The sequence below is a fragment of the Staurois parvus genome, unplaced genomic scaffold, assembly GCF_062004578.1.
Source record: "Staurois parvus isolate SC_StPar_1 unplaced genomic scaffold, SC_StPar_1.0 ptg000395l, whole genome shotgun sequence".
In the NCBI taxonomy this organism is placed as follows: Eukaryota; Metazoa; Chordata; class Amphibia; order Anura; family Ranidae; genus Staurois; species Staurois parvus.
Genome location: NW_028318191.1, coordinates 1,778,433 through 1,805,881, shown reverse-complemented (window position 1 = coordinate 1,805,881; position 27,449 = coordinate 1,778,433). Strand labels below are relative to the sequence as shown.

The window sequence follows — 27,449 nt, the reverse complement described above, 5'->3', positions numbered from 1 at the left end:
GGTGCCAAGGCCTGCTGGAAAATGAAGTCAGCATTCCCATAATGCTCGTCTGTGGAAGGAAGCATGAAGTGCTCCAAAATCTCCTGGTAGACGGCTGTGTTGACCCTGGACTTAATGAAGCACAATGGACCAACACCAGCAGATGACATGGCTCCCCAAATCAAGACAGACTGTGGAAACTTCACACTGGACTTCAAGCATCTTGCAGTGTGTGCCTCTCCATTATTCCTCCGTACTGTGGGTCCTTGGTTTCCAAATGAGATGCAAAAGTTGCTCTCATCAGAAAAGAGGACTTTGGACCACTGAGCAACACACCAGATCTGTTTTTCTTTAGCCCGGGTAAAAAGATTCTGACGTTGTTTGTTGTTCAGGAGCGGCTTGACAAGAGGAATACGACATTTGAAGCCCATGTCCAGGATCCGTCTGTGTGTGGTGGCTCTTGATGCACTGACTCCAGCCTCAGTCCACTCCTTGTGAAAGTCCCCAACACTTTTGAATGGAATTTTCCTGACAATCCTCTCCAGGCTGCGGTCATCCCTGCTGCTTGTGCACCTTTTTCTTCCACACTTTTCCCTTCCACGTAACTTTCTATTAATGTGCTTTGATACAGCACTTTGGGAACATCCAACTTCTTTTGCAAATACCTTTTGAGGCTTTCCCTTATGGAGGGTGTCAATGATGGTTTTCTGCACAACTGTCAGGTCAGCAGTCTTTCCCATGATTGTGATTCCTACTGAACCAGACTGAGAGACCATTTAAAGGCTAAGGAACCCTTTGCAGGTGTTATGGCTTAATTAGCTGATTAGAGTGGGACACTTTGAGCCTAGAATATTGCACCTTTTCACAATATTCTCATTTTCTGAGATTGTGGATTTGGGGTTCATGAGCTGTAAGCCATAATCATCCCAATCATAACAAATCACGGCTTGAACTATCTTGCTTTGCATGTAATGAGTCTATCTCATATATTAGTTTCACCTTTTAAGTTGCATTACAGAAATAAATAAACTTTTGCACGATATTCATATTTTTTGAGTTTCACCTGTATTATAGCTGGAATTAAGATAAATATGTCGTTTAGTAGAGAAGCTGCAGTCAATAATGCAGGCCATACATGGGTTGAATCCGGAACGTATTTTCTGTAGAAAATCATAACTAAAGCTAGGTTCACATCTGTGCGGGTGGTGCCCCTGCGGATCCGCACGCAAATCCGTGCAGCCGCACCAACCACACAGAGAAATGCGGACCCGCGGGAGGGTGCCATTAGTTCTAATGGCACGCCGCCCGCACTGGAGAACACAACCGTACTGGGAACTGAGGTTCCCGTGCGGGCTGTGTTTTCGGAAGAAGTGCAGCGACTTCTTCTCTGCGTGTCACGGGGCACGGGAGTCCATTCAAATGAATGGGCTCTCGTGCCCGTGTAAAATGCGGCCTGCACGGCCGCATATATATGATCCAGGGGTTAGAACTTTCAAATTTCACAGAATTATTGGGCCACAGCATCAGCCAATTTTCATGCGGCCACCAAATCTTAGTGATCGGGCATGTTGGAAATGTTCTGAAAAACAAACTAATTTCTAATCAATGATGGGAAAATCATGCAAGAAATATAATAAATAATAATATAAAAAAATTTGTACAAGCTGTGACCTGCAAAGAAAAGAAGATTCCCAGCCACAAAAATTCTTTTCTGTAGCAATATGAGGTGAAATTAAAGGCTTGGTTGGTGGAATTTCAAAATCAATTGTGGCACCATCATATTACAAAACACACAAAATGTCCAATTTTCTAAAGAAAATTAATTTAGAATTTTACCCATGTATGGCCTGCATATAAGCATAGCTGAGGTACCAACAAGTGAACCAATATTTTCTTTAAAGACTAGTAACATGAAAATAATAATTATCTTCCCGTAGATTTAATCACAGGTCAATTACACTATGCTACAAAAAAGTTAGCTGGAAATAGGGTGAACATACAGTATAGTGGCAGAATAGCCAGGATGATATGTCTGCAAACCAGGGTACTCTAAAAATCTTGGAATGTACTAGGACTCTGGTTGCATAGGCAATTAATATAATATGTTTCCCTGTGGTAAGAAATCTGCAACCAGAGAACCTCACAGTAAAGAACATCAACACTCTGAAGTCTACTAACTTACGTATTTGAATGAAATACATTTAAGAAATGGTTTTCAGAAGGGGCTAGTCACCATAATAAAAGCAGGCCCCTTGCTTTACTTTCCCTTGTTTCCTGTGTTAAGTGTTGACACTGACAGTACAGTACATTTGGCACAAGACTCACTGCAAACTAAGAAGATTTTAATACTCAAACATTTTTTCAGTACTGCAGGAGTCTCTGGCAGTGGAGGATGAGAGTCATTGGGTGCCCTGTAGTTGCTTTAGAATATACTCTGTCGTCTGTTTCTTCCACGCCCTGTTAAAACAAAGTAAGAGTTTAGTTAATGAAGCCAAAATAGAAACAAAAACACTTAAAGTGTTACTAGACCCAGGACCCTGCATTCATTATATCTGCTCTCCCACAGTACACAGAACATGGAAGTGCAATTATTTTAGTAAATTTGAACTGCTAAATTCCTTTTTTCATCAGCAGTTAGAGCAGCCTTGAGACTTCATCAGTGTCCAGCTGAGAACATGTTAAAGCTTGTAGGAGGAGTTTTCATTCTTCTCTATGAGGCTGCAAGACCCCTGACCTCTGTCTGGACAATGCTTATTGGCCCTGTGTTGACCACATGCACCTTCCCAAGAAAAAAAGCCTCTCTAGCAATACACACCAAACCGAGCATGTGCAGCTTTCCTCCAAGCCCTTGGAGATATATTAGGGACAGCAGAAGAAAGGGAGGATCAGAGAAGACAGGATCAAACATCCTATTTACACAATGCAGAGGATTAACACCTTAAGTTCCACAGTGAGTATAACAAGCATTCTTTACTGCATATACAGACAGATTTTGCTGTTGTGGGCTTAGTAACACTTTAAGAGTGATGGCAGAAAATAGTCCATCATGTCTTTTTGATTTTCCTATTTATCCTTTCTGTCTGGGTAAAGATGATATTTCCTCCAAGCATGTTTAAATTGGATGTAAAGGCTCAAGGTTTTTTTTACCTTTATGCATTCTATGCAAGAAGGTAAAAAACCTTCTGCGTGCAGCAGCCCCCCAATACTTACCTGAGCCCCGACTTGATTCAGCGATATGCATGAGAGCAGAGGCTCATTGACTAAGACAGCAGCAGGAGCCATCGCCTACTGTCAATCACAGCTGGTAAGCTAATAAGGAGAGAGCAAGGATGGAAGCAAGCCTGCTCGGGTGCCCTTTTAGCAAGCTGCTTGCTATGGGGGCACTCGGCAGGAGGGAGGGGCTAGAAATGACAGCGGGGGACCTGAGAATATGGGCTGCTCTAGAGCAGGTAAGTATCCCTTCTTTCCTTCAGACTGTACATATTAGGTTCCTGAAGTCTCTCCTGAAGTTTTATCCCTCAGACCTTTCACCATTTTTGTTGCCCGTGTCTGGACTCGGTTTGATCCCTCAGACTTAGACCATTTTTGTTGCCCGTGTCTGGACTCGGTTTTATCCCTGAGACCTTTTACCATTTTTGTTGCCCGTGTCTGGACTCGGTTTTATCCCTCAGACCTTTCACCATTTTTGTTGAACGTGTCTGGACTTGGTTTTATCCCTCAGACCTTTAACCATTTTTGTTGCCTGTGTCTGGACTCGTTCTATCTTATCAATATATTTTTAAAAATGAGGTCCCCAGAACTTGACATTGTTTTCCAAATGAGTTCTAACTAAACATCTACCGGTATATAGGAAACCGCTTCCTCCTGCTAGTGACCGCTCTAGTGATTCATCCCAGAATTCTATTCACTTTCTCCACTGCCAGGCCACACAGTTTGCTGATTTGCAATCATCTCAAAAAGCAAATATATTGTAGCTCTGGCCAGCACCGTCCTCCCAATATTGTTTTGTTTTGCATTTTGTAATCTTGTACTGAGATGTCCACAGCATTGACCAATCTACGAGAAATGCCAAAATATGTTTCATGTCACAAACACTTCCAGGAATATCAACCCTATTATACACCTTTGTTTGGTCAGAAAAAAAAATTCCTTGCCCATTAAGCCTTCAGTTATATTTCTGGCAAACAAAGGAAATAAAACAGGTCCCAGTACAAAGCCTTGTGACTAGGATCTAATCTCTGTTTCTGAATCAATTTAGAACCACACTCTAATATCTATCCTAGCCAACTGCATATCCACTGAACCACCCAAGGATTAAGTCCTAACTTGTACAACTTTTTATCAGATCATTCTGTGAAACTGTATTAAATGCTTTGCAGAAGTCAAGAGAGGCTGAGACCACAGCACCACCCTGTGTATGCAGAAAAGTACTGTTTGGTTTCCAAAATCTGTCTTCAGATATTTCCACAATTGCGTGTTTTAGAGGTAACTTCACAATTTGACTGCTACAGTAAATGGCTTAAAGCAAAGAGATCAAGCCACATCTGCATGGATATCTGCAAAATGTGAACTGTAGGTGAGATGGAGGACAGATGTGGAAACTCTGGCATATATAATTACTAACTAAGCATAGATTTAAAAGAGAACTCTAGACAGATCACAACATTCAATAATATTAATGCAGTGCACGTAGTGATTTACTTGTGTCTCCCTCCCTGTTTTTTTATGTAATGTGTATATACAATATTAGCTTAGTGTTAAAAATGTGATTACTGTGTAGTAACGTTTTAAGAAGGTCGTTGTGCAGTTTAATAGACCCATGGATGCAACTGTACAACCATACTTACACATTACATCTGTTCCTAGCTTAACAGTGCTACAGAAAGTGTTTGCTTTACAGCTTACAATGCATCCCCTTCTCAGAAGCTGCACGGACTGGAGTGTGGGACAGCACGGGGGGGTGGTTGACAGAGCAGAATCAGCCTCTATCCTCTCCTATTGGTGCGGAGGATGAGGGGAGGGGCTGGGTACTGACGAGCACATAGAGGGGACCCAGAAAGGAAGGGAAATCCAATGGACAGTGGGGAGTGATTGGTGTGGCGATGAGGGCAGTTACAAGCACCGATCTCCCTGTATGGCTTTCAATGAAGCAGCTGGAAGCTGCTTCTCCTCCTCTCCCTCCCATGGCTTTCAGCTGCTTCACTGAAAGCCATACACGGAAATCAGTGCTTGTAACTCTCTTCACCACCACACCGATTACCCCAGACTGCCTTATTTAGCAGGGAGAAGGAAACACGGGGGGCAAGGAGTAACATGGAGGGGAGCAATGGCCGTCCAGTGACAGGAGAGAGAACCTGAAGGGGAGAGAGAGAGGACAGCACAAACCTACTCCCAGCTCTCTTCTCCTCTCTAGCTAATTTCTGACAGTAGCAGTAATGCTGCTGTCAATAATTCTGTCAGCCGCCCCTTCCACTCACCCCTAGTCCCGTTCTTGCTCGCCCCCACATTATTTACACTAACCAAATGCAAGCAGTTTAGTGGAAATTTTGAGGATTGACCTATTATACAATTTTACAATTATACCTATTTGTATCCAAAAGGGGTAATACCAGACACTCGGAAGGATACGAATAAAGTGATCTCTTGGAGAAATGTATTTCCTCAGTGGTATTGAATTATAGAGCATTGCTTCATTGAAATTGGTCTGCTTGGAGCTGGGTTCTGCAGAATATTACTCCCTGAAGACACATCCATGAGTGGTTCATTACTCTGCTAATACCATCGCCCCCAGAGCAATATATGCTTCAGTTTTTTATAGCTCTGGTGAGTTTATTTAGTGTTTTTGGTGGTGGATTGTCACATTTTTGTGCACTTTTCTTTGGATTTGTACTACACATCTTAATTTGGACTGTTTTTGGACACTTTTATATATAAATTTTTTTTTTCAATTATGTATTTATAATTATTACTCACATTGATAATATTTTTATATTTTTCTTGTTCACGGGTATAATTGTAATATTTATTTACTAACGCAAATTATTTTTGTGTTGTTTTTTACACTTTATTAATTTATGGTGGATTTTGCAGCTGGTATATCAGTTAGAGACCCACATTTTTACTCTCTCCATAGGCGCCATTATATTTATTTACTATTATACAATTTACCTAGTGATTTTTGTTCTGACTTGAGTCCTTTTTTAAGTCATAATTGCATAAACTTAAATATATATACATATATATACAGTACATTTAGTGTAGAGTATATAAATCTGAAGTTTAAGGGCTCTTTCACATGGATGGTTTGTGTTCAGATCAGCAGGTCCTCTCCCAGATCCCCTGCTGATCAGATTAGAGTGGGCGGATGATGGGTTCTTGTCCACTCAGTATATGTATATAAGATATGCCCCGCCCTGCTCAATGGGTGGCTGGGAGTAAACAAAGTCCACTGTCTGTTTACAACTGGCTGCCTTTGATTGGGTCCTCCCAAATGGAAGAGGATGGAGTCCTCCTCCATTTCTTTTAGCGGGCCTAATTGGACCTGGAGGTAGGTGGGTGTAAACGGACATAAGTCCAGTCCATAGGAAGCATGGACCATCCGATCAGGTTCACCTAAAAAACTGATAAGCGAACCTAATCGGATCGCCCATGTGAAAGGACCCTAACAGCCTATTCATGTCAGAGCTAAATAAAGTAGAGCTTTTTTTGCCTTGGTAGCTGTATTAGTGAACAAGAATACTTAACAAGATAGAAGGTTCAGTTTACTAAGCTGCAGCACACATATCAATCATTATTATCACACACCCGACTTATCTACAGCTGTCTTTGCTGGAAATTACAATTGCTACGTTAAAGTAGCATTAAACTCAAAAGCAAAAATGTATTATATCGCAGCTAACCAATTCTTAGATGTAATGGCTGCATTAGTTTTATTTTTTAGGCTTTTATTCTTTTATTTTCAACTAGCGATCTGGTCAGTAGTTTGTTGTTTTTCAAAAGAACATGCTCTCCTGCAGATGTATCAGTTACCCCTGTAACTGATACATCTGCTGGAGAGCGTGTTCTTTTGAAAAACAACAAACTACTGATCAGATCGCCAAGTGAAAATAAAGGAACAAAAGCCTAAAAAATAAAACGAATGCAGCCATCCCTATGAGACAAACCATTCCACTTTGGCAGGTGTGCTTGCAATGATCAGTTTTATTTATTTATTTATTTATCTATTTATGTAAAACCTTTATCCCCAAAGGGGGAAAAAAACTGTTGCTGTAGCGGTTTATAAAGTGCCCCCAGACTGACAATATTGCTGTCCAAACATGCCTTTGTGCTCCTTCATCCAAAGTAGGGGCACTCTAATACACAAGGTGTGTTACTGGTCAGATCACCAGGTGAAAACAGAGGGAAAAAAGCCCGAAAAAAACAAATGCAGCCACCACATCTAAGTACTGGTAAGCTACAGTACATTTTTGGTTTTGGATTTAATATGCTTTAACTAATGATTCCAATAGCTCTGTGAATTAACCCATTAGTATATAGGAACACCAAAATGAATCCACTGGAAATGAAAAAATGATACCTGTCTGGTGGAAGATGGAGCCACGATAGCCAGGGTCTTTCTGAAGCTGGATTTCTTTAAAAGTGAAGATTGAGACATCTACACAGAGACAGCAAAGTATAAGAATATTTGGTCTGGTCAGAATAAAAACTATAGAAAGCAATATGAACTTTGTATTTTTTTCTCTAATATTCTGGCAAACGATTATATAATTGCTTACTCTCTGGCAGGGTGTGTATTCTTTCACCAAGGCTTTTGAAATAAGGATGCCTTAGACCTTCATCTGCAGATATCCTTTTCTTGTCTTCATACTGGTAGAAGAGAAAATATATAGGTGTTGAGACAAGGAATGCCTAGCAGTGAGATAGTTTGATTTTATATATTATATTTAGAGATGAGCGAATCGAAGTATCCGAAGTGGAATTCGAGTCGAATATCGGAAAAATTTCGATTCGTGCCGAATCCGAAAAACAGCCTAATTCGGACGCGCGAATCGAAATTTTTCCGAAAATGGCGGCTGACATGTGCGGCGATGGAGCGGGGATGTCGGGGAAGGCGCGCAGACAAGGCGCGCTGCCCCATAATGCATTCCTCAACGACATGTGATCGCATCAGCCAATCAGCAGCCAGCCAGCCAGCACTGTGTAATGGTCGAGGTATATATAGCGGCCATTTTGGAAATCTTCATTTGCCTGCAGTCATTGAACAGAGGCAGACCGCTCTGTACTAGGGACAGGGACAGAGTTAGGGCCACAGAAACGAGAATTGGGGACAGAGAGAAGTTACTTAGGGACAGAGAACCATTACTCAGGGACACAGACTTGTTAATGAGGGCCACAGAATCGTTATTTAGGGACAAAGAAACGCTAGTTAGGGCCACAGAATTCATACTCAGGGACAGACAGAATTGTTACTCAGTGCCAGAGAATTGTTACTTAGGGCCACAGAAACGTTATTAGGGCCACAGAATTTTTACTCAGGGACAGACAGAATTGTTACTGAGTGCCAGAGAATTGTTACTCAGGGACAGACAGAATTGTTACTGAGTGCCAGAGAATTCTTACTCAGGGCCACAGAATTCATTCTCAGGGACAGACAGAATTGTTACTCAGGGACAGACAGAATTGTTACTGAGTGCCAGAGAATTGTTACTCAGGGACAGACAGAATTGTTACTGAGTGCCAGAGAATTGTTACTCAGGGACAGACAGAATTGTTACTGAGTGCCAGAGAATTGTTACTCAGGGACAGACAGAATTGTTACTGAGTGCCAGAGAATTGTTACTCAGGGACAGACAGAATTGTTACTGAGTGCCAGAGAATTGTTACTCAGGGACAGACAGAATTGTTACTGAGTGCCAGAGAATTGTTACTCGCACAGACACAAAATTGTTACTTGCACAGACACAGAATTGTTACTCGCGCAGACACAGAATTGTTACTCAGGGCCACAGAATTCATACTCAGGGACAGACAGAATTGTTACTGAGTGCCAGAGAATTGTTACTCAGGGACAGACAGAATTGTTACTGAGTGCCAGAGAATTGTTACTCAGGGACAGACAGAATTGTTACTGAGTGCCAGAGAATTGTTACTCGCACAGACACAAAATTGTTACTTGCACAGACACAGAATTGTTACTCGCACAGACACAGAATTGTTACTCAGGGCCACAGAATTCATACTCAGGGACAGACAGAATTGTTACTGAGCGCCAGAGAATTGTTACTCAGGGACAGACAGAATTGTTACTGAGTGCCAGAGAATTGTTACTCAGGGACAGACAGAATTGTTACTGAGTGCCAGAGAATTGTTACTCAGGGACAGACAGAATTGTTACTGAGTGCCAGAGAATTGTTACTCAGGGACAGACAGAATTGTTACTGAGTGCCAGAGAATTGTTACTCGCACAGACACAAAATTGTTACTTGCACAGACACAGAATTGTTACTCGCACAGACACAGAATTGTTACTCAGGGCCACAGAATTCATACTCAGGGACAGACAGAATTGTTACTGAGCGCCAGAGAATTGTTACTCAGGGACAGACAGAATTGTTACTGAGTGCCAGAGAATTGTTACTCAGGGACAGACAGAATTGTTACTGAGTGCCAGAGAATTGTTACTCAGGGACAGACAGAATTGTTACTGAGTGCCAGAGAATTGTTACTCAGGGACAGACAGAATTGTTACTGAGTGCCAGAGAATTGTTACTCGCACAGACACAAAATTGTTACTTGCACAGACACAGAATTGTTACTCGCACAGACACAGAATTGTTACTCAGGGCCACAGAATTCATACTCAGGGACAGACAGAATTGTTACTGAGCGCCAGAGAATTGTTACTCAGGGACAGACAGAATTGTTACTGAGTGCCAGAGAATTGTTACTCAGGGACAGACAGAATTGTTACTGAGTGCCAGAGAATTGTTACTCAGGGACAGACAGAATTGTTACTGAGTGCCAGAGAATTGTTACTCAGGGACAGACAGAATTGTTACTGAGTGCCAGAGAATTGTTACTCGCACAGACACAAAATTGTTACTTGCACAGACACAGAATTGTTACTCGCACAGACACAGAATTGTTACTCAGGGCCACAGAATTCATACTCAGGGACAGACAGAATTGTTACTGAGCGCCAGAGAATTGTTACTCAGGGACAGACAGAATTGTTACTGAGTGCCAGAGAATTGTTACTCAGGGACAGACAGAATTGTTACTGAGTGCCAGAGAATTGTTACTCAGGGACAGACAGAATTGTTACTGAGTGCCAGAGAATTGTTACTCAGGGACAGACAGAATTGTTACTGAGTGCCAGAGAATTGTTACTCGCACAGACACAAAATTGTTACTTGCACAGACACAGAATTGTTACTCGCACAGACACAGAATTGTTACTCAGGGCCACAGAATTCATACTCAGGGACAGACAGAATTGTTACTGAGTGCCAGAGAATTGTTACTCAGGGACAGACAGAATTGTTACTGAGTGCCAGAGAATTGTTACTCAGGGACAGACAGAATTGTTACTGAGTGCCAGAGAATTGTTACTCGCACAGACACAAAATTGTTACTTGCACAGACACAGAATTGTTACTCGCACAGACACAGAATTGTTACTCAGGGCCACAGAATTCATACTCAGGGACAGACAGAATTGTTACTGAGTGCCAGAGAATTGTTACTCAGGGACAGACAGAATTGTTACTGAGTGCCAGAGAATTGTTACTCAGGGACAGACAGAATTGTTACTGAGTGCCAGAGAATTGTTACTCGCACAGACACAAAATTGTTACTTGCACAGACACAGAATTGTTACTCGCGCAGACACAGAATTGTTACTCAGGGCCACAGAATTCATACTCAGGGACAGACAGAATTGTTACTGAGTGCCAGAGAATTGTTACTCAGGGACAGACAGAATTGTTACTGAGTGCCAGAGAATTGTTACTCAGGGACAGACAGAATTGTTACTGAGTGCCAGAGAATTGTTACTCGCACAGACACAAAATTGTTACTTGCACAGACACAGAATTGTTACTCGCACAGACACAGAATTGTTACTCAGGGCCGCAGAATTCATACTCAGGGACAGACAGAATTGTTACTGAGCGCCAGAGAATTGTTACTCAGGGACAGACAGAATTGTTACTGAGTGCCAGAGAATTGTTACTCAGGGACAGACAGAATTGTTACTGAGTGCCAGAGAATTGTTACTCAGGGACAGACAGAATTGTTACTGAGTGCCAGAGAATTGTTACTCAGGGACAGACAGAATTGTTACTGAGTGCCAGAGAATTGTTACTCGCACAGACACAAAATTGTTACTTGCACAGACACAGAATTGTTACTCGCACAGACACAGAATTGTTACTCGCACAGACACAGAATTGTTACTCAGGGCCACAGAATTCATACTCAGGGACAGACAGAATTGTTACTGAGTGCCAGAGAATTGTTACTCAGGGACACCTAATCGTTGAATTAAATAGTATGTCAGACAACATGCAGAGGAGTGGCAGAGGAGGCAATGTTTTAGGAGCGAGCAGACGTGGCAGCAGAGGAAGGGGTCGAGGCAGCAGTATTCGCAGCCAGAGGCCAGTGCTCCCGGTGTCATCCAGCGGTCGTGTCTCCACCGACAACCCTGCCGTCATTGATTGGTTGGCTCGGTCGTCTTCCTCTTCCCAGGTCACCTCTGACACCTACAGCCAACGGTCGGTGGGTACGTCAGACACAACCGTTAGTTGGCATGGCCCGGGACCAAGCCCACTGAAATCACGTGTCCTCTACCTGCCCCTGTCCTTTGCTGTTCCCTCACCAAGCGAAGTATCGCATGCTGTGGGCTCAGCCCCACTGTACAGTGAGGAAGAGCTAACAGAGGGCGGTCAGGAACGGGGGGAGACATCGGCCTTTTCAGCAGCCAAGCGAACAAGTACTGGCGAGGAGAGTGGCTCGGTAGCCGGTCTAGAGACAGGTCTGTCTCCTGACCCAGACGCAGCCGAGGGGGCTAGTAGTGAGGCGGAGACCCTACTTGATGATGAGGAGGTTGATCGCACTTGGCAGCCTCGTCGTCATCAGGCAATTTCTTCCGCATCATCAGGAGAAGAGGGTGGCAGCTTGGCAGCGAGCAAAACAGTCGGTGGGTTGCCCAGGAGACAGCAGCAGGGTCGCATCAGTGTCAGTGGAGCCAAACGTCCACGGAGTAGAGCACCAGCTCCACTGCAGCCTACCACCACGGCCAGTAGTGGTGCCGGTGCGCACGGAGGAAGTAGCAGTCAGCCAGTGAAGAGTAGCGGGGGCAAAGTTTCCTACTCGGTGGTGTGGCAATTTTTCCTCAAGCCGCCCGAGGAAGTAAACGTAGCCGTATGTCGACTATGTGGCCAGAAATGCAAGCGTGGCCAGGGGGCCCATGTTGGGACTACAGCGTTGCGTCAGCATATGCAGCGTCACCATTCGGTGGCCTGGGAAAACCGTGATAAACATACGGCGGTTCTGCCTGCCCCAGCCCCCGCTCCATCACCCGCTCCGTTACTTGCTCCGTCACCCGACGTCGTCAATCGCCCTCTATCAGCCAGTCAAGGCTCCAACACCTCTGCTGAGGGGAGTTGTCGCTCATTGGCATCTTCCGCTCGTTCAGATGCTCCTTCTCCTGCTACTCCTCTTCTCGGATTCCGTCAACAGTCTTTCTTGGAATCCGTATCCAAGAGACAACAGTTTGCGAGCACGCACCCGACGGTGCAAAAGCTGAACGTCCTCCTGTCCAAGTTGCTGGTGCTGCAGTCCCTCCCTTTCCAACTGGTGGACTCAGCACCTTTCCGAGAAATGATGGCTTGTGCCGCGCCGCGGTGGAGAGTGCCAAGCCGTCATTTCTTTGCCCAAAAGGCAGTGCCAGCCCTGCATTCACATGTAGAAGAGATGGTGGGCCAGTCTTTGAGCATGTCGGTCTCTGCCAAAGTGCACGGCAGCGCCGACGTGTGGAGCTGTAACTACGGTCAGGGACAGTACATGTCATTTACGGCCCACTGGGTGAACGTGGTGCCGGCACAGCCGCACCAGCAACTTGGACAGGTCACGACGCTTTTGCCTCCACGTTTGCACGTCCTTGGTCCAGCAAGCATGTCCGCCTCTACCACCTCTTTTTCCGCCGTGTCCTCAGCCGCCACCCCCGTGCCAAGTCCCATTACCCGACCGGCATATCACATGTGCAGGGCGCAACGGTGTCACGCTGTGCTGCACCTGGTATGCCTTGGCGAACGTAGTCACACAGGGGAGGAACTGCTGAGTGTAATGAACAGAGAAATCGACAGATGGCTGTCTCCGCGCAAACTAAAAATCGGAACCATGTTGACTGACAACGGAAAGAACATGGTGTCTGCTCTGCGTCAAGGAAGGTTGTGCCATGCGCCATGCATGGCTCACGTGTTCAATCTGGTTGTCAAGCGGTTCCTAAAATCCACCATCCCACTGCAAGACATCCTTAAAATGTCACGTAAACTGTGCATGCATTTCAGCCATTCCTACACCGCAAAGAACACCCTCATTGAGCTGCAGCGGCAGAACGGAATTCCACAGCATCGCCTGATCTGCGACGTTGCAACAAGGTGGAATTCAACCCTACACATGTTAGACCGCCTTTACGAGCAGCGAAAGGCCATCACCGATTTCCTGATGTTACAAGCGGATAAAGGTACTCCCCTGTGTAACTTAGATGTCAGCCATTGGCAGCTCATGCGTGACACCTGCCGCTTGCTCAGGCCCTTTGAGGAGGCCACGCTATTCGTGAGTCGGCAGGACTATGGGATGAACGACGTCATTCCTCTGTTGCACGTCCTGGAACAAATGCTGTTAACAATGGCTGGTCAGGGTGCGGTAGACGTGGCGCACAGATCTCAACGCCACATGACCCCTGTGGGGGCAGGACAGGAAGAAGAGGAGGAGGTAGAGGAGGACATTTGTGCTCAGGAATTATTGAGTGAAATGGGTGGTTTTTCCACTCAGCGGACAGGAGTGGAGGAGCAGGAGCATCTGGTAGAGGAGGAGGAGGAGGAGACAGAGGACCCAGACGCACCGTGGCAGTATGCTGTGGAGATGGAGGCAGGGAGTCCCTCGCATTCCTTGGCACAAATGGCCCATAGCATGCTCGGTTGCTTGCGTAGCGACAGCCGAATAATAACCATCAGACAGAGGGATGACTTTTGGCTGTCCACCTTGTTGGACCCTCGCTACCGGTCCAAAATGGTGGCCTTTTTCACACCTGCTGAGAGGGAGGCCAAAATTACGTACTATAAAAACCACCTATGTAGTCAGTTGGTCTCTGCCTTTGTGCGCCATCGTCCATCCTCAGACACTGTGGGCCCTGTGCGCTCGCGTTCCGCTGGCATGGCAGCAGGGGAGGGGTGGGGTGGTAGGAGCAGTGGCAGCTCCACCAGCAGCGGCTGCCTCAGTCTGCAGTCGATGATGAGTAGCTTTCTTCACCAGCGCAGTGAGGAAACTACTAACCAGCCGCAGCAGCAGCAGCAGCATCAGGTGGACCTGGAGCAGGAGCTCAAACAACAGGCTTGGGCCTACTTGGACAGCACCCTGCCAACCGAGGTAGACAATCCCCTTGACTACTGGGCAACGAAACTTGACCTTTGGCCCCAACTAGCTGAATTTGCCCTTGAAAGGCTGTCATGCCCGGCCAGTAGCGTGGCATCGGAGCGCGTGTTTAGTGCGGCAGGAGGTATTGTAACTCCGCGGAGGACACGACTGTCCACCCAAAGTGTGGAGAGACTCACGTTTGTGAAAATGAATCAGGCGTGGATTAGTCTGGATTTCAAACCACCAGTTCCTGACACAACTGACTAAATCCGCCATGAATCATGCCTCAAACATGTGCCACTTTCAGGTCTCCTCACACTGCTGGTGTGTTGAATTTTTTGACATAGGGTGCTGGCAGATTACGGGCCTCCTATAGCTGCTGCCAGGCCCCTAATCTGCCATAGGCCCCTATATACCACCTCCTCCTGCTGCTGCCAGGTCCAGAGTCTCTCATGGGTCCCTGTACGGCCTCCCATTGCTGCTGTCTCCATCGCCACACTCTGCTGCCATGTGCCACTTTCAGGTCTCCTCACACTGCTGGTGTGTTGAATTTTTTGACATAGGGTGCTGGCAGATTACGGGCCTCCTATAGCTGCTGCCAGGCCCCTAATCTGCCATGGGCCCCTATATACCGCCTCCTCATGCTGCTGCCAAGTCCAGAGTCTCTCATGGGTCCCTGTACGGCCTCCCATTGCTGCTGTCTCCATCGCCACACTCTGCTGCCATGTGCCACTTTCAGGTCTCTTCACACTGCTGGTGTGTTAAATTTTTTGACATAGGGTGCAGGCAGATTACGGGCCTCACATAGCTGCTGCCAGGCCCCTAATCTGCCATGGGCCCCTATATACCGCCTCCTCATGCTGCTGCCAAGTCCAGAGTCTGTCATGGTCCCTGTACGGCCTCCCATTGCTGCTGTCTCCATCGCCACACTCTGCTGCCATGTGCCACTTTCAGGTCTCTTCACACTGCTGGTGTGTTTAATTTTTTGACATAGGGTGCAGGCAGATTACGGGCCTCACATAGCTGCTGCCAGGCCCCTAATCTGCCATGGGCCCCTATATACCGCCTCCTCATGCTGCTGCCAAGTCCAGAGTCTCTCATGGGTCCCTGTACGGCCTCCCATTGCTGCTGTCTCCATCGCCACACTCTGCTGCCATGTGCCACTTTCAGGTCTCTTCACACTGCTGGTGTGTTAAATTTTTTGACATAGGGTGCAGGCAGATTACGGGCCTCACATAGCTGCTGCCAGGCCCCTAATCTGCCATGGGCCCCTATATACCGCCTCCTCATGCTGCTGCCAAGTCCAGAGTCTCTCATGGGTCCCTGTACGGCCTCCCATTGCTGCTGTCTCCATCGCCACACTCTGCTGCCATGTGCCACTTTCAGGTCTCTTCACACTGCTGGTGTGTTAAATTTTTTGACATAGGGTGCAGGCAGATTACGGGCCTCACATAGCTGCTGCCAGGCCCCTAATCTGCCATGGGCCCCTATATACCGCCTCCTCATGCTGCTGCCAAGTCCAGAGTCTCTCATGGGTCCCTGTACGGCCTCCCATTGCTGCTGTCTCCATCGCCACACTCTGCTGCCATGTGCCACTTTCAGGTCTCTTCACACTGCTGGTGTGTTAAATTTTTTGACATAGGGTGCAGGCAGATTACGGGCCTCACATAGCTGCTGCCAGGCCCCTAATCTGCCATGGGCCCCTATATACCGCCTCCTCATGCTGCTGCCAAGTCCAGAGTCTGTCATGGTCCCTGTACGGCCTCCCATTGCTGCTGTCTCCATCGCCACACTCTGCCATGTGCCACTTTCAGGTCTCTTCACACTGCTGGTGTGTTTAATTTTTTGACATAGGGTGCAGGCAGATTACGGGCCTCACATAGCTGCTGCCAGGCCCCTAATCTGCCATAGGCCCCTATATACCGCCTCCTCATGCTGCTGCCAGGTCCAGAGTCTCTCATGGGTCCCTGTACGGCCTCCCATTGCTGCTTTCTCCATCGCCACACTCTGCCATGTGCCACTTTCAGGTCTCCTCACACACTGCTGGTGTGTTGAATTTTTTGACATAGGGTGCTGGCAGATTACGGGCCTCACATAGCTGCTGCCAGGCCCCTAATCTGCCATGGGCCCCTATATACCGCCTCCTCATGCTGCTGCCAAGTCCAGAGTCTGTCATGGGTCCCTGTACGGCCTCCCATTGCTGCTGTCTCCATCGCCACACTCTGCCATGTGCCACTTTCAGGTCTCCTCACACACTGCTGGTGTGTAGAATTTTTTGACATAGGGTGCTGGCAGATTACGGGCCTCCCATAGCTGCTGCCAGGCCCCTAATCTGCCATGGGCCCCTATATACCGCCTCCTCATGCTGCTGCCAAGTCCAGAGTCTGTCATGGGTCCCTGTACGGCCTCCCATTGCTGCTGTCTCCATCGCCACACTCTGCTGCCATGTGCCACTTTCAGGTCTCTTCACACTGCTGGTGTGTTAAATTTTTTGACATAGGGTGCAGGCAGATTACGGGCCTCACATAGCTGCTGCCAGGCCCCTAATCTGCCATGGGCCCCTATATACCGCCTCCTCATGCTGCTGCCAAGTCCAGAGTCTCTCATGGGTCCCTGTACGGCCTCCCATTGCTGCTGTCTCCATCGCCACACTCTGCTGCCATGTGCCACTTTCAGGTCTCTTCACACTGCTGGTGTGTTAAATTTTTTGACATAGGGTGCAGGCAGATTACGGGCCTCACATAGCTGCTGCCAGGCCCCTAATCTGCCATGGGCCCCTATATACCGCCTCCTCATGCTGCTGCCAAGTCCAGAGTCTGTCATGGTCCCTGTACGGCCTCCCATTGCTGCTGTCTCCATCGCCACACTCTGCCATGTGCCACTTTCAGGTCTCTTCACACTGCTGGTGTGTTTAATTTTTTGACATAGGGTGCAGGCAGATTACGGGCCTCACATAGCTGCTGCCAGGCCCCTAATCTGCCATAGGCCCCTATATACCGCCTCCTCATGCTGCTGCCAGGTCCAGAGTCTCTCATGGGTCCCTGTACGGCCTCCCATTGCTGCTTTCTCCATCGCCACACTCTGCCATGTGCCACTTTCAGGTCTCCTCACACACTGCTGGTGTGTTGAATTTTTTGACATAGGGTGCTGGCAGATTACGGGCCTCACATAGCTGCTGCCAGGCCCCTAATCTGCCATGGGCCCCTATATACCGCCTCCTCATGCTGCTGCCAAGTCCAGAGTCTGTCATGGGTCCCTGTACGGCCTCCCATTGCTGCTGTCTCCATCGCCACACTCTGCCATGTGCCACTTTCAGGTCTCCTCACACACTGCTGGTGTGTAGAATTTTTTGACATAGGGTGCTGGCAGATTACGGGCCTCCCATAGCTGCTGCCAGGCCCCTAATCTGCCATGGGCCCCTATATACCGCCTCCTCATGCTGCTGCCAAGTCCAGAGTCTGTCATGGGTCCCTGTACGGCCTCCCATTGCTGCTGTCTCCATCGCCACACTCTGCTGCCATGTGCCACTTTCAGGTCTCTTCACACTGCTGGTGTGTTTAATTTTTTGACATAGGGTGCAGGCAGATTACGGGCCTCACATAGCTGCTGCCAGGCCCCTAATCTGCCATAGGCCCCTATATACCGCCTCCTCATGCTGCTGCCAGGTCCAGAGTCTCTCATGGGTCCCTGTACGGCCTCCCATTGCTGCTTTCTCCATCGCCACACTCTGCCATGTGCCACTTTCAGGTCTCCTCACACACTGCTGGTGTGTTGAATTTTTTGACATAGGGTGCTGGCAGATTACGGGCCTCACATAGCTGCTGCCAGGCCCCTAATCTGCCATGGGCCCCTATATACCGCCTCCTCATGCTGCTGCCAAGTCCAGAGTCTGTCATGGGTCCCTGTACGGCCTCCCATTGCTGCTGTCTCCATCGCCACACTCTGCCATGTGCCACTTTCAGGTCTCCTCACACACTGCTGGTGTGTAGAATTTTTTGACATAGGGTGCTGGCAGATTACGGGCCTCCCATAGCTGCTGCCAGGCCCCTAATCTGCCATGGGCCCCTATATACCGCCTCCTCATGCTGCTGCCAAGTCCAGAGTCTGTCATGGGTCCCTGTACGGCCTCCCATTGCTGCTGTCTCCATCGCCACACTCTGCTGCCATGTGCCACTTTCAGGTCTCTTCACACTGCTGGTGTGTTAAATTTTTTGACATAGGGTGCAGGCAGATTACGGGCCTCACATAGCTGCTGCCAGGCCCCTAATCTGCCATGGGCCCCTATATACCGCCTCCTCATGCTGCTGCCAAGTCCAGAGTCTGTCATGGTCCCTGTACGGCCTCCCATTGCTGCTGTCTCCATCGCCACACTCTGCTGCCATGTGCCACTTTCAGGTCTCTTCACACTGCTGGTGTGTTAAATTTTTTGACATAGGGTGCAGGCAGATTACGGGCCTCACATAGCTGCTGCCAGGCCCCTAATCTGCCATGGGCCCCTATATACCGCCTCCTCATGCTGCTGCCAAGTCCAGAGTCTCTCATGGGTCCCTGTACGGCCTCCCATTGCTGCTGTCTCCATCGCCACACTCTGCTGCCATGTGCCACTTTCAGGTCTCTTCACACTGCTGGTGTGTTAAATTTTTTGACATAGGGTGCAGGCAGATTACGGGCCTCACATAGCTGCTGCCAGGCCCCTAATCTGCCATGGGCCCCTATATACCGCCTCCTCATGCTGCTGCCAAGTCTAGAGTCTCTCATGGGTCCCTGTACGGCCTCCCATTGCTGCTGTCTCCATCGCCACACTCTGCTGCCATGTGCCACTTTCAGGTCTCTTCACACTGCTGGTGTGTTAAATTTTTTGACATAGGGTGCAGGCAGATTACGGGCCTCACATAGCTGCTGCCAGGCCCCTAATCTGCCATGGGCCCCTATATACCGCCTCCTCATGCTGCTGCCAAGTCCAGAGTCTGTCATGGTCCCTGTACGGCCTCCCATTGCTGCTGTCTCCATCGCCACACTCTGCTGCCATGTGCCACTTTCAGGTCTCTTCACACTGCTGGTGTGTTTAATTTTTTGACATAGGGTGCAGGCAGATTACGGGCCTCACATAGCTGCTGCCAGGCCCCTAATCTGCCATGGGCCCCTATATACCGCCTCCTCATGCTGCTGCCAAGTCCAGAGTCTCTCATGGGTCCCTGTACGGCCTCCCATTGCTGCTGTCTCCATCGCCACACTCTGCTGCCATGTGCCACTTTCAGGTCTCTTCACACTGCTGGTGTGTTAAATTTTTTGACATAGGGTGCAGGCAGATTACGGGCCTCACATAGCTGCTGCCAGGCCCCTAATCTGCCATGGGCCCCTATATACCGCCTCCTCATGCTGCTGCCAAGTCCAGAGTCTGTCATGGTCCCTGTACGGCCTCCCATTGCTGCTGTCTCCATCGCCACACTCTGCCATGTGCCACTTTCAGGTCTCCTCACACTGCTGGTGTGTTCCATTTTTTGTCATAGGGTGCTGGCAGATTATGGGCCTCCCATAACTGCTGCCAGGCCCCTAATCTGCCATGCGCCCCTATACCGACTCCTCATGCTGTGACGTTGCAACAAGGTGGAATTCAACCCTACATATGTTAGACCGCCTTTACGAACAGCAAAAGGCCATCACAGATTTCCTGATGTTAAAAGCAGATAAAGGTACTCCCTGTGTAACTTAGATGTCAGCCATTGGCAGCTCATGCGTGACACCTGCGCTTGCTCAGGCCCTTTGAGGAGGCCACGCTATTCGTGAGTCGGCAGGACTATGGGATGAACGACGTCATTCCTCTGTTGCACGTCCTGGAACAAATGCTGTTAACAATGGCTGGTCAGGGTGCGGTAGACGTGGCGCACAGATCTCAACGCCACATGGCCCCTGTGGGGGCAGGACTGGAAGAAGAGGAGGAGGTAGAGGAGGACATTGGTGCTCAGGAATTATTGAGTGAAATGGGTGGTTTTTCCACTCAGCGGACAGGAGTGGAGGAGCAGGAGCATCTGGTAGAGGAGGAGGAAGAGGAGACAGAGGACCTAGACGCACCGTGGCAGTATGCTGTGGAGATGGAGGCAGGGAGTCCCTCGCATTCCTTGGCACAAATGGCCCATAGCATGCTCGGTTGCTTGCGTAGCGACAGCCGAATAATAACCATCAGACAGAGGGATGACTTTTGGCTGTCCACCTTGTTGGACCCTCGCTACCGTTCAAAAATGGTGGCCTTTTTCACACCTGCTGAGAGGGAGGCCAAAATAACGTACTATAAAAAACACCTATGTAGTCAGCTGGTCTCTGCCTGTCTGCGCCAACGTCCATCCTCAGACACTGTGGGCCCTGTGCGCTCGTGTTCCGCTGCCATGGCAGCAGGGGAGGGGTGGGGTGGTAGGAGCAGTGGCAGCTCCACCAGCAGCGGCTGCCTCAGTCTGCAGTCGATGATGAGTAGCTTTCTTCACCAGCGCAGTGAGGAAACTACTAACCAGCCGCAGCAGCAGCAGCAGCATCAGGTGGACCTGGAGCAGGACCTCAAACAACAGGCTTAGGCCTACTTGGACAGCACCCTGCCAACCGAGGTAGACAATCCCCTTGACTACTGGGCAACGAAACTTGACCTTTGGCCCCAACTAGCTGAATTTGCCCTTGAAAGGCTGTCATGCCCGGCCAGTAGCGTGGCATCGGAGCGCGTGTTTAGTGCGGCAGGAGGTATTGCAACTCCGCGGAGGACACGACTGTCCACCCAAAGTGTGGAGAGACTCACGTTTGTGAAAATGAATCAGGCGTGGATTAGTCTGGATTTCAAACCACCAGTTCCTGACACAACTGACTAAATCCGCCATGAATCATGCCCCAAACATGTGCCACTTTCAGGTCTCCTCACACTGCTGGTGTGTTCCATTTTTTGTCATAGGGTGCTGGCAGATTACGGGCCTCCCATAGCTGCTGCCAGGCCCCTAATCTGCCATAGGCCCCTATACCGCCTCCTCATGCTGCTGCCAAGTCCAGAGTCTCTCATGGGTCCCTGTACGGCCTCCCATTGCTGCTGCCTCCATCGCCACACTCTGCCATGTGCCACTTTCAGGTCTCCTCACACTGCTGGTGTGTTCCATTTTTTGTCATAGGGTGCTGGCAGATTACGGGCCTCCCATAGCTGCTGCCAGGCCCCTAATCTGCCATGGGCCCCTATACCGCCTCCTCATGCTGCTGCCAGGTCCAGAGTCTCTCATGGGTCCCTGTACGGCCTCCCATTGCTGCTGTCTCCATCGCCACACTCTGCCATGTGCCACTTTCAGGTCTCCTCACACTGCTGGTGGGTTCCATTTTTTGTCATAGGGTGCTGGCAGATTACGGGCCTCCCATAGCTGCTGCCAGGCCCGTAATCTGCCATGGGCCCCCGTACCGACTCCTCATGCTGCTGCCAGGCCCGTAATCTGTCATGGGCCACTGTTGTCGCTTGTTGGCATATTCCGCTCGTTCAGATGCTCCTTCTCCTGCTACTCCTCTTCACGGATTCCGTCAGCAGTCTTTCTTGGAATCCGTTTCCAAGAGACAACAGTTTGCGAGCACGCACCCGACGGTGCAGAAGCTGAACGTCCTCCTGTCCAAGTTGCTGCTGCCAGGCTCGTAATCTGTCATGCGCCCCTGTACCGCCTCCTCATGCTGCTGCCAGGTCCAGAGTGTGTCATGGGCCCCCGTACCGACTCCTCATGCTGCTGCCAGGCCCGTAATCTGTCATGGGCCCCTGTACCGCCTCCCCATGCTGCTGCCAGGTCCAGAGTGTGTCATGGGTCCCTGTACGGCCTCCCATTGCTGCTGCCAGGCCCGTAATCTGCCATGGGCCCCTGTACCGACTCCTCATGCTGCTGCCAGGCCCGTAATCTGTCATGGGCCCCTGTACCGCCTCCTCATGCTGCTGCCAGGTCCAGAGTGTGTCATGGGTCCCTGTACGGCCTCCCATTGCTGCTGTCTCTATCGCCACACTCTGCCATGTGCCACTTTCAGGTCTCCTCACACTGCTGGTGGTTTCCATTTTTGTCATAGGGTGCTGTATGGCCTCCCATTGCTGCTGCCTCCACCGCCACACTGTGGCTCCACACTCTGGTTTTGGCCCCGTGACTGCCCAAATGAGTGAAGTGTGCGGTGATTCTAAGATCGACGGCACTCATCTGCATGTCATACTGACTGACAGTATTATTTCTCTTCCCCAGCAGACTCCAAGGGCATTTAAATTAAAGGTACAGTGTTCTGCACTAATATTAAGTCTCTCTGAAGCCTAGAAACACCCTTTTTTAAGTTAAATTCACAGCGAATTTATTCGACTCGAATCGAATATTGTCCACGAATTCGCCGAATCAGTCGAATCGAATTTTTCATTTCTTCGCTCATCTCTAATTATATTATTATATATATTTATTTTATATATACAATGAGGTTGATTTTCTAAAGGCAAAAAGGTATGTTCCCTTTGCAGGAGAATTTTCACTTAGCTTACTTAATAAGGTCACACTCTGCTGACTTTCATCTCCCAATCATGTGCAAAGAAAATTTTATTTTTTTATATGTTCCTTGCATGTAATTAGGTTATTCGTTACGAAGTGAATTATCAGAGCAAATTAGTGTGCAAAGTGAAAACTCTCTTTCAAAGTAAACATCTTATTTGCCTTAGTAAATCAACCCCATAGTTTCCTTTAAATTGCCAAAACATAGCACTGTGAAATATCTGTTTTTTCTTGCCTACTTGTATGGTGTATTCAGCTATCAAAGAACTATTTCAGGATGAAAGCTAATTCATTTATACAGAATTATTCTAATGCAAAGTATTAAAAACTTGAACAGCTACTGGAAAGGTAACATAAACCTGTGATAAATAAAATGTTTAAGTTGATATCTTGGCTGTCACATACTATTTACTGATTTCAACATTTTCTGATTCAATGACCTGCAGCAAGTGTGTAGTATATGAAGTCCTGATCTACATACTTAGATTCTTTTATTGACTTATAAAGTGTTTAAAACTATTGGATTAGCATGAAAGCCAAACATCTAGTCTGGTCATCAGTAATCTACACATTTCTCTCAGCCCAGTATTACCTTAACGGAAAATCTTACTTAAAAAAACAAACAAACAAAAAAAGAAATTATAATTTCCCTTTGCCCCATCAGTAGGATAGTAATTGTGTATGTCTCCAGCTTGGTACATGCAACAAAGATGGACAATTATTCTCTATCCCCAGCCCTGGTAAATGAGTGTAATTTTAGATGTCTAGACTGCTGTTCATGCAAGGGTAAATGCTCATTTACATATAGAGGGCTGTAAAAGAGCGGTTTTACCTAACAATCCTCCACTCCCCTGACATTCGGTGCTCTTTTCTACTCCCCTAGGACTGTTCATCAATGTCCTCTCGTCCAATGCACAGTGATAGACCAGCACAGCACAGGGTGAAAAGGCTGTGGGACCAGTTTTGCAGACTGGAAGGAGAATGCTGGATCCTTAGACCTAAAAGTGCAACTAAATCCAAACCTTTCAGTTTAGGTAATTTTTTGCTGCCTGGGTACCACTGGGGAAATTTCCCTTCACTTGATGTCTTGGAAGCAAGAGGAAATGAGAGGAAATTGCTGTACATTGAATAGAATTGCAGCTTAGAGTAGTCATAAAAAGATGTGTCTTCATTGGAGGATTTTCCCTTACCTCTTGCTCTAAGGACCACGCTAACATTTTCGATTTCCTCTCATTTTGTGTCGCTATGTTAACCACTTGACCTCCAGAGGATTTACCCCCCTTAATGACCAGGCCTCTTTTTGCTACTCGGCGCTGCACTAATTCAACTGATAATTCAACTGGTCATGCAATGCTGCACCCAAACAAAATTTACGTCCTTTTTTTCACACAAATAGAGCTTTCTTTCGGTGGTATTTGATCACCTGTGCGCTTTTTATTTTTCACGCTATAAACAAAAAAAGGTCAAAAATTTTGAAGAAAAACAGTATTTTTTACTTTCAGCTATAAAAAATATATAGTAAACTCAAAGTTGGTTATAAATTTAGGCCAAAATGTATTCTGCTACATATTTTTGGTAAAAAAAATCCCAATAAGTGTATATTGATTGCTTTGTATGAAAGTTATAGCGTCTACAAACTATGGTAAAGATACTGCAATTTACGCCATTTTTTTGCTATACAGCGCTGCGCTAGTTTAACGGACAATTGCGCGGTCATGCAATACGGTACATAAATGAAATTTACATCCTTTTTTTCCCCACAAATTGAGCTTTCGGTGGTATTTGATCGCCTGTGCGTTTTTTATTTTTTGTGCTATAAAAAAAAAGGCTGACAATTTTGAGGAAAAAAAACAATATTTTGGACTTTTTGCTATAAAACATGTCCAGTAAAAAAAAATGTAAAAATCAAATTTAGTCATAAATTTCTTCCAAAATGCATTCTGCGACATGTCTTTGCTAAAAAAAAACCCAATACGTGTAAATTAATTGGTTTCGTGAAAGTTATAGCGTTTACAAATGGCGGGAAAGATACTGGGATTTTTAGCTTTTTTTTATACTAATAATGGCGGCGATCAGCGACTTATGGCGGCGATCAGCGACTTATGGCGGACTGCGGCGGACATTCAGACATTGGGGGGTACTGACTTGGGGTCACTAACATCCCCAGTGACACCAATACAGTGATCAGTGAAAAAAAAAAAAAAAACACTGACACTGTACTAATGGCACTGGGGAGGAAGGGGTTAAGTTTATTTTTCAGGAAAAGGGTTAACTGTGTGAGGGGAGTGTTTTACTAGGGGGCGGGGGTGTGTACTGCACAGGACACCGCTGATCGGGAGAGAGAAACTCTTCTGTCCCGATCAGCTTGTCCTGGAGCTGTCAGGGAACTGACAGAAAGCACAGCTACTGCAAAATATGAGAGAGTCAGCGATTGCCGCCGATCGTCGGGACATAGCCGGTAACGACTAGCTGTGACCCGGCGACTGAAATCCGCGGCTGTGATCGACGGGACAGGCAGGGCGGCGGCGCGCCTCGCGCGCGCCCCCTACCTGTTTACAAAACACACGTTTTAAAACGTGGTTTTGCCCAGCTGTGCCGCCCTGCCACCGTATTTATACAGTGGCTGGGTGGAATGTGGTTAAAGGTCACCAGGAAAAAGAGAAGGGCGAATTCCCCCAACAGGGACACAGACAGCAACATAAACTTGACAACGTGTCTAACCCTTCCCTACTCTACCTAAAGTTAAAAATTTAAAAATAACACTATATACATGTTAAAACAAATAATATGTATATCAATACAGCTCTTAGTACTATCTTAAATACATACCAGCAAAAGGCTGTTTAGAAGATCGATCCCCTCAGAATCAAGTCTGAAACAGATATAAAGTTCCACTGTTATTGTCATAAGAACAAAGACACAATGGGATTGATTTGTTAAAGGCAACTGTCTGTGTACTGTGCAAGTGCAATTACCCAAATGCTTAGTAATTGAGGGGAAGCTCTTCTGACTACCATCATCCAATCATGTGCAAGCAAAAATGCTGTTTTTTGTATTCCCTTGCTTGTGATTGGGTACTCTTTGCAAAGTAAAGCTACACTTCATTTACTAAGCTCTGGAGCAAGTGCACTTGCAGATTGCAACTACACTGCAAAGTTCACAGTTATATATATATATAATACAAGAGTACCAAAGTATATGATACAAACAAGTCAACACCTAGATTTAAATAGCTCACCTTTACAGAAAAAAACTGTAAAGTTGACCTAACACTGGACCCTCTCCCTACTCTCCCTGTCCCTACTGTACTCGCCACTGCCAATCCTCAGTCCACGGATTTGAAATCATCGCTGCCCTCTCTCTCTTCTCCGTCCTGCACTGCCAGGATGATATGGATTCTGATTGGTCAGCGACAACACATGGATAGAGTTGACCAATTAGATTCCATCTGGTCTGTTCTGGCAATGCAGGACAGAAGAGAGAGGGAGCAGTGGGGATTTCAAATACCTGGACTGGGGGCTCCGGGGATCTTGACAGCTGAGGATCACCAGTGGTAAGTACAGTAGGAGCAGGAACAGGGGCAGGGACAGAGAGGGTGGGGAGAGGTTCTGGTTTTAGGTCACCTTCAGAGTTTTTCTGTAAAGGTGATCTAACACTTTAAGAATCTCTAACCCAAACCCCAAACACTGATTAATATATGAAATGTTCAATAAAAAAAATATTCCAGTATTCTCTTTTGTAATTAACCTCCTTTTTTATTATACTGACAAATGGCTGTGACAGCACTATTTGGCACACTGGAGCGATAAGCATTGTAGAGAATTTCATCTTCATAGATTGCAACCAGGGGCGGACTGACAACTCATGGGGCCCCCGGGCAATAGGGGATCATGGGGCCCCTGTGACCTTCCCCAAACTGAAAAAAGCCTATGAAAAAGGTACCAGGGGCATCTCATGGGGCCCTCTACTGACCCCGGGCCCTCGGGCAGTGCCCGAGTTTCCAAATGGTCAGTCCACCCCTGATTACAACAGAAGTGCTGAAATTTCTGCTTCTTTTTTATTACTTTCTACTGTAGCAGAATCTAGGCACCTTGCCAACTCTCTTCTGTGAATAAGCTTGTTAGCTGTAAAGGCTATATGGGAAAGCGGAGTGACTCCATTCACTGCCTGTCAAATGCGATATGCTGTTTAACTTCAGCAGCCGGCATCTTTTCTTAGGCTTTTTATGAGTTCTGGTATTCAGCCATATTGATTGACCCTACTTCCCATGCTAACTATACACACGTGTACTTGGATATGGATGAGCAATAC

The 27,449-nt window shown here is 47.3% G+C and overlaps 1 protein-coding gene across 1 annotated transcript in view; it reads right to left on the bottom strand.

Moving 5' to 3' along the window:
* Positions 1-1,047: 1,047 nt before the first annotated feature.
* CDK18 (cyclin dependent kinase 18) overlaps positions 1,048-27,449 on the bottom strand; it is a 272,296-nt gene continuing 245,894 nt past the window's right edge. The window contains exons 13-16 of the mRNA XM_089686361.1: positions 25,968-26,010; positions 7,755-7,845; positions 7,556-7,633; positions 1,048-2,436 (exon numbers count right to left, since the gene is read on the bottom strand). Of these exons, the coding sequence (XP_089542487.1) occupies positions 2,402-2,436; positions 7,556-7,633; positions 7,755-7,845; positions 25,968-26,010 (247 nt within the window). The 3' untranslated portion in view covers positions 1,048-2,401. The remainder of the gene's footprint in view (positions 2,437-7,555; positions 7,634-7,754; positions 7,846-25,967; positions 26,011-27,449) is intronic.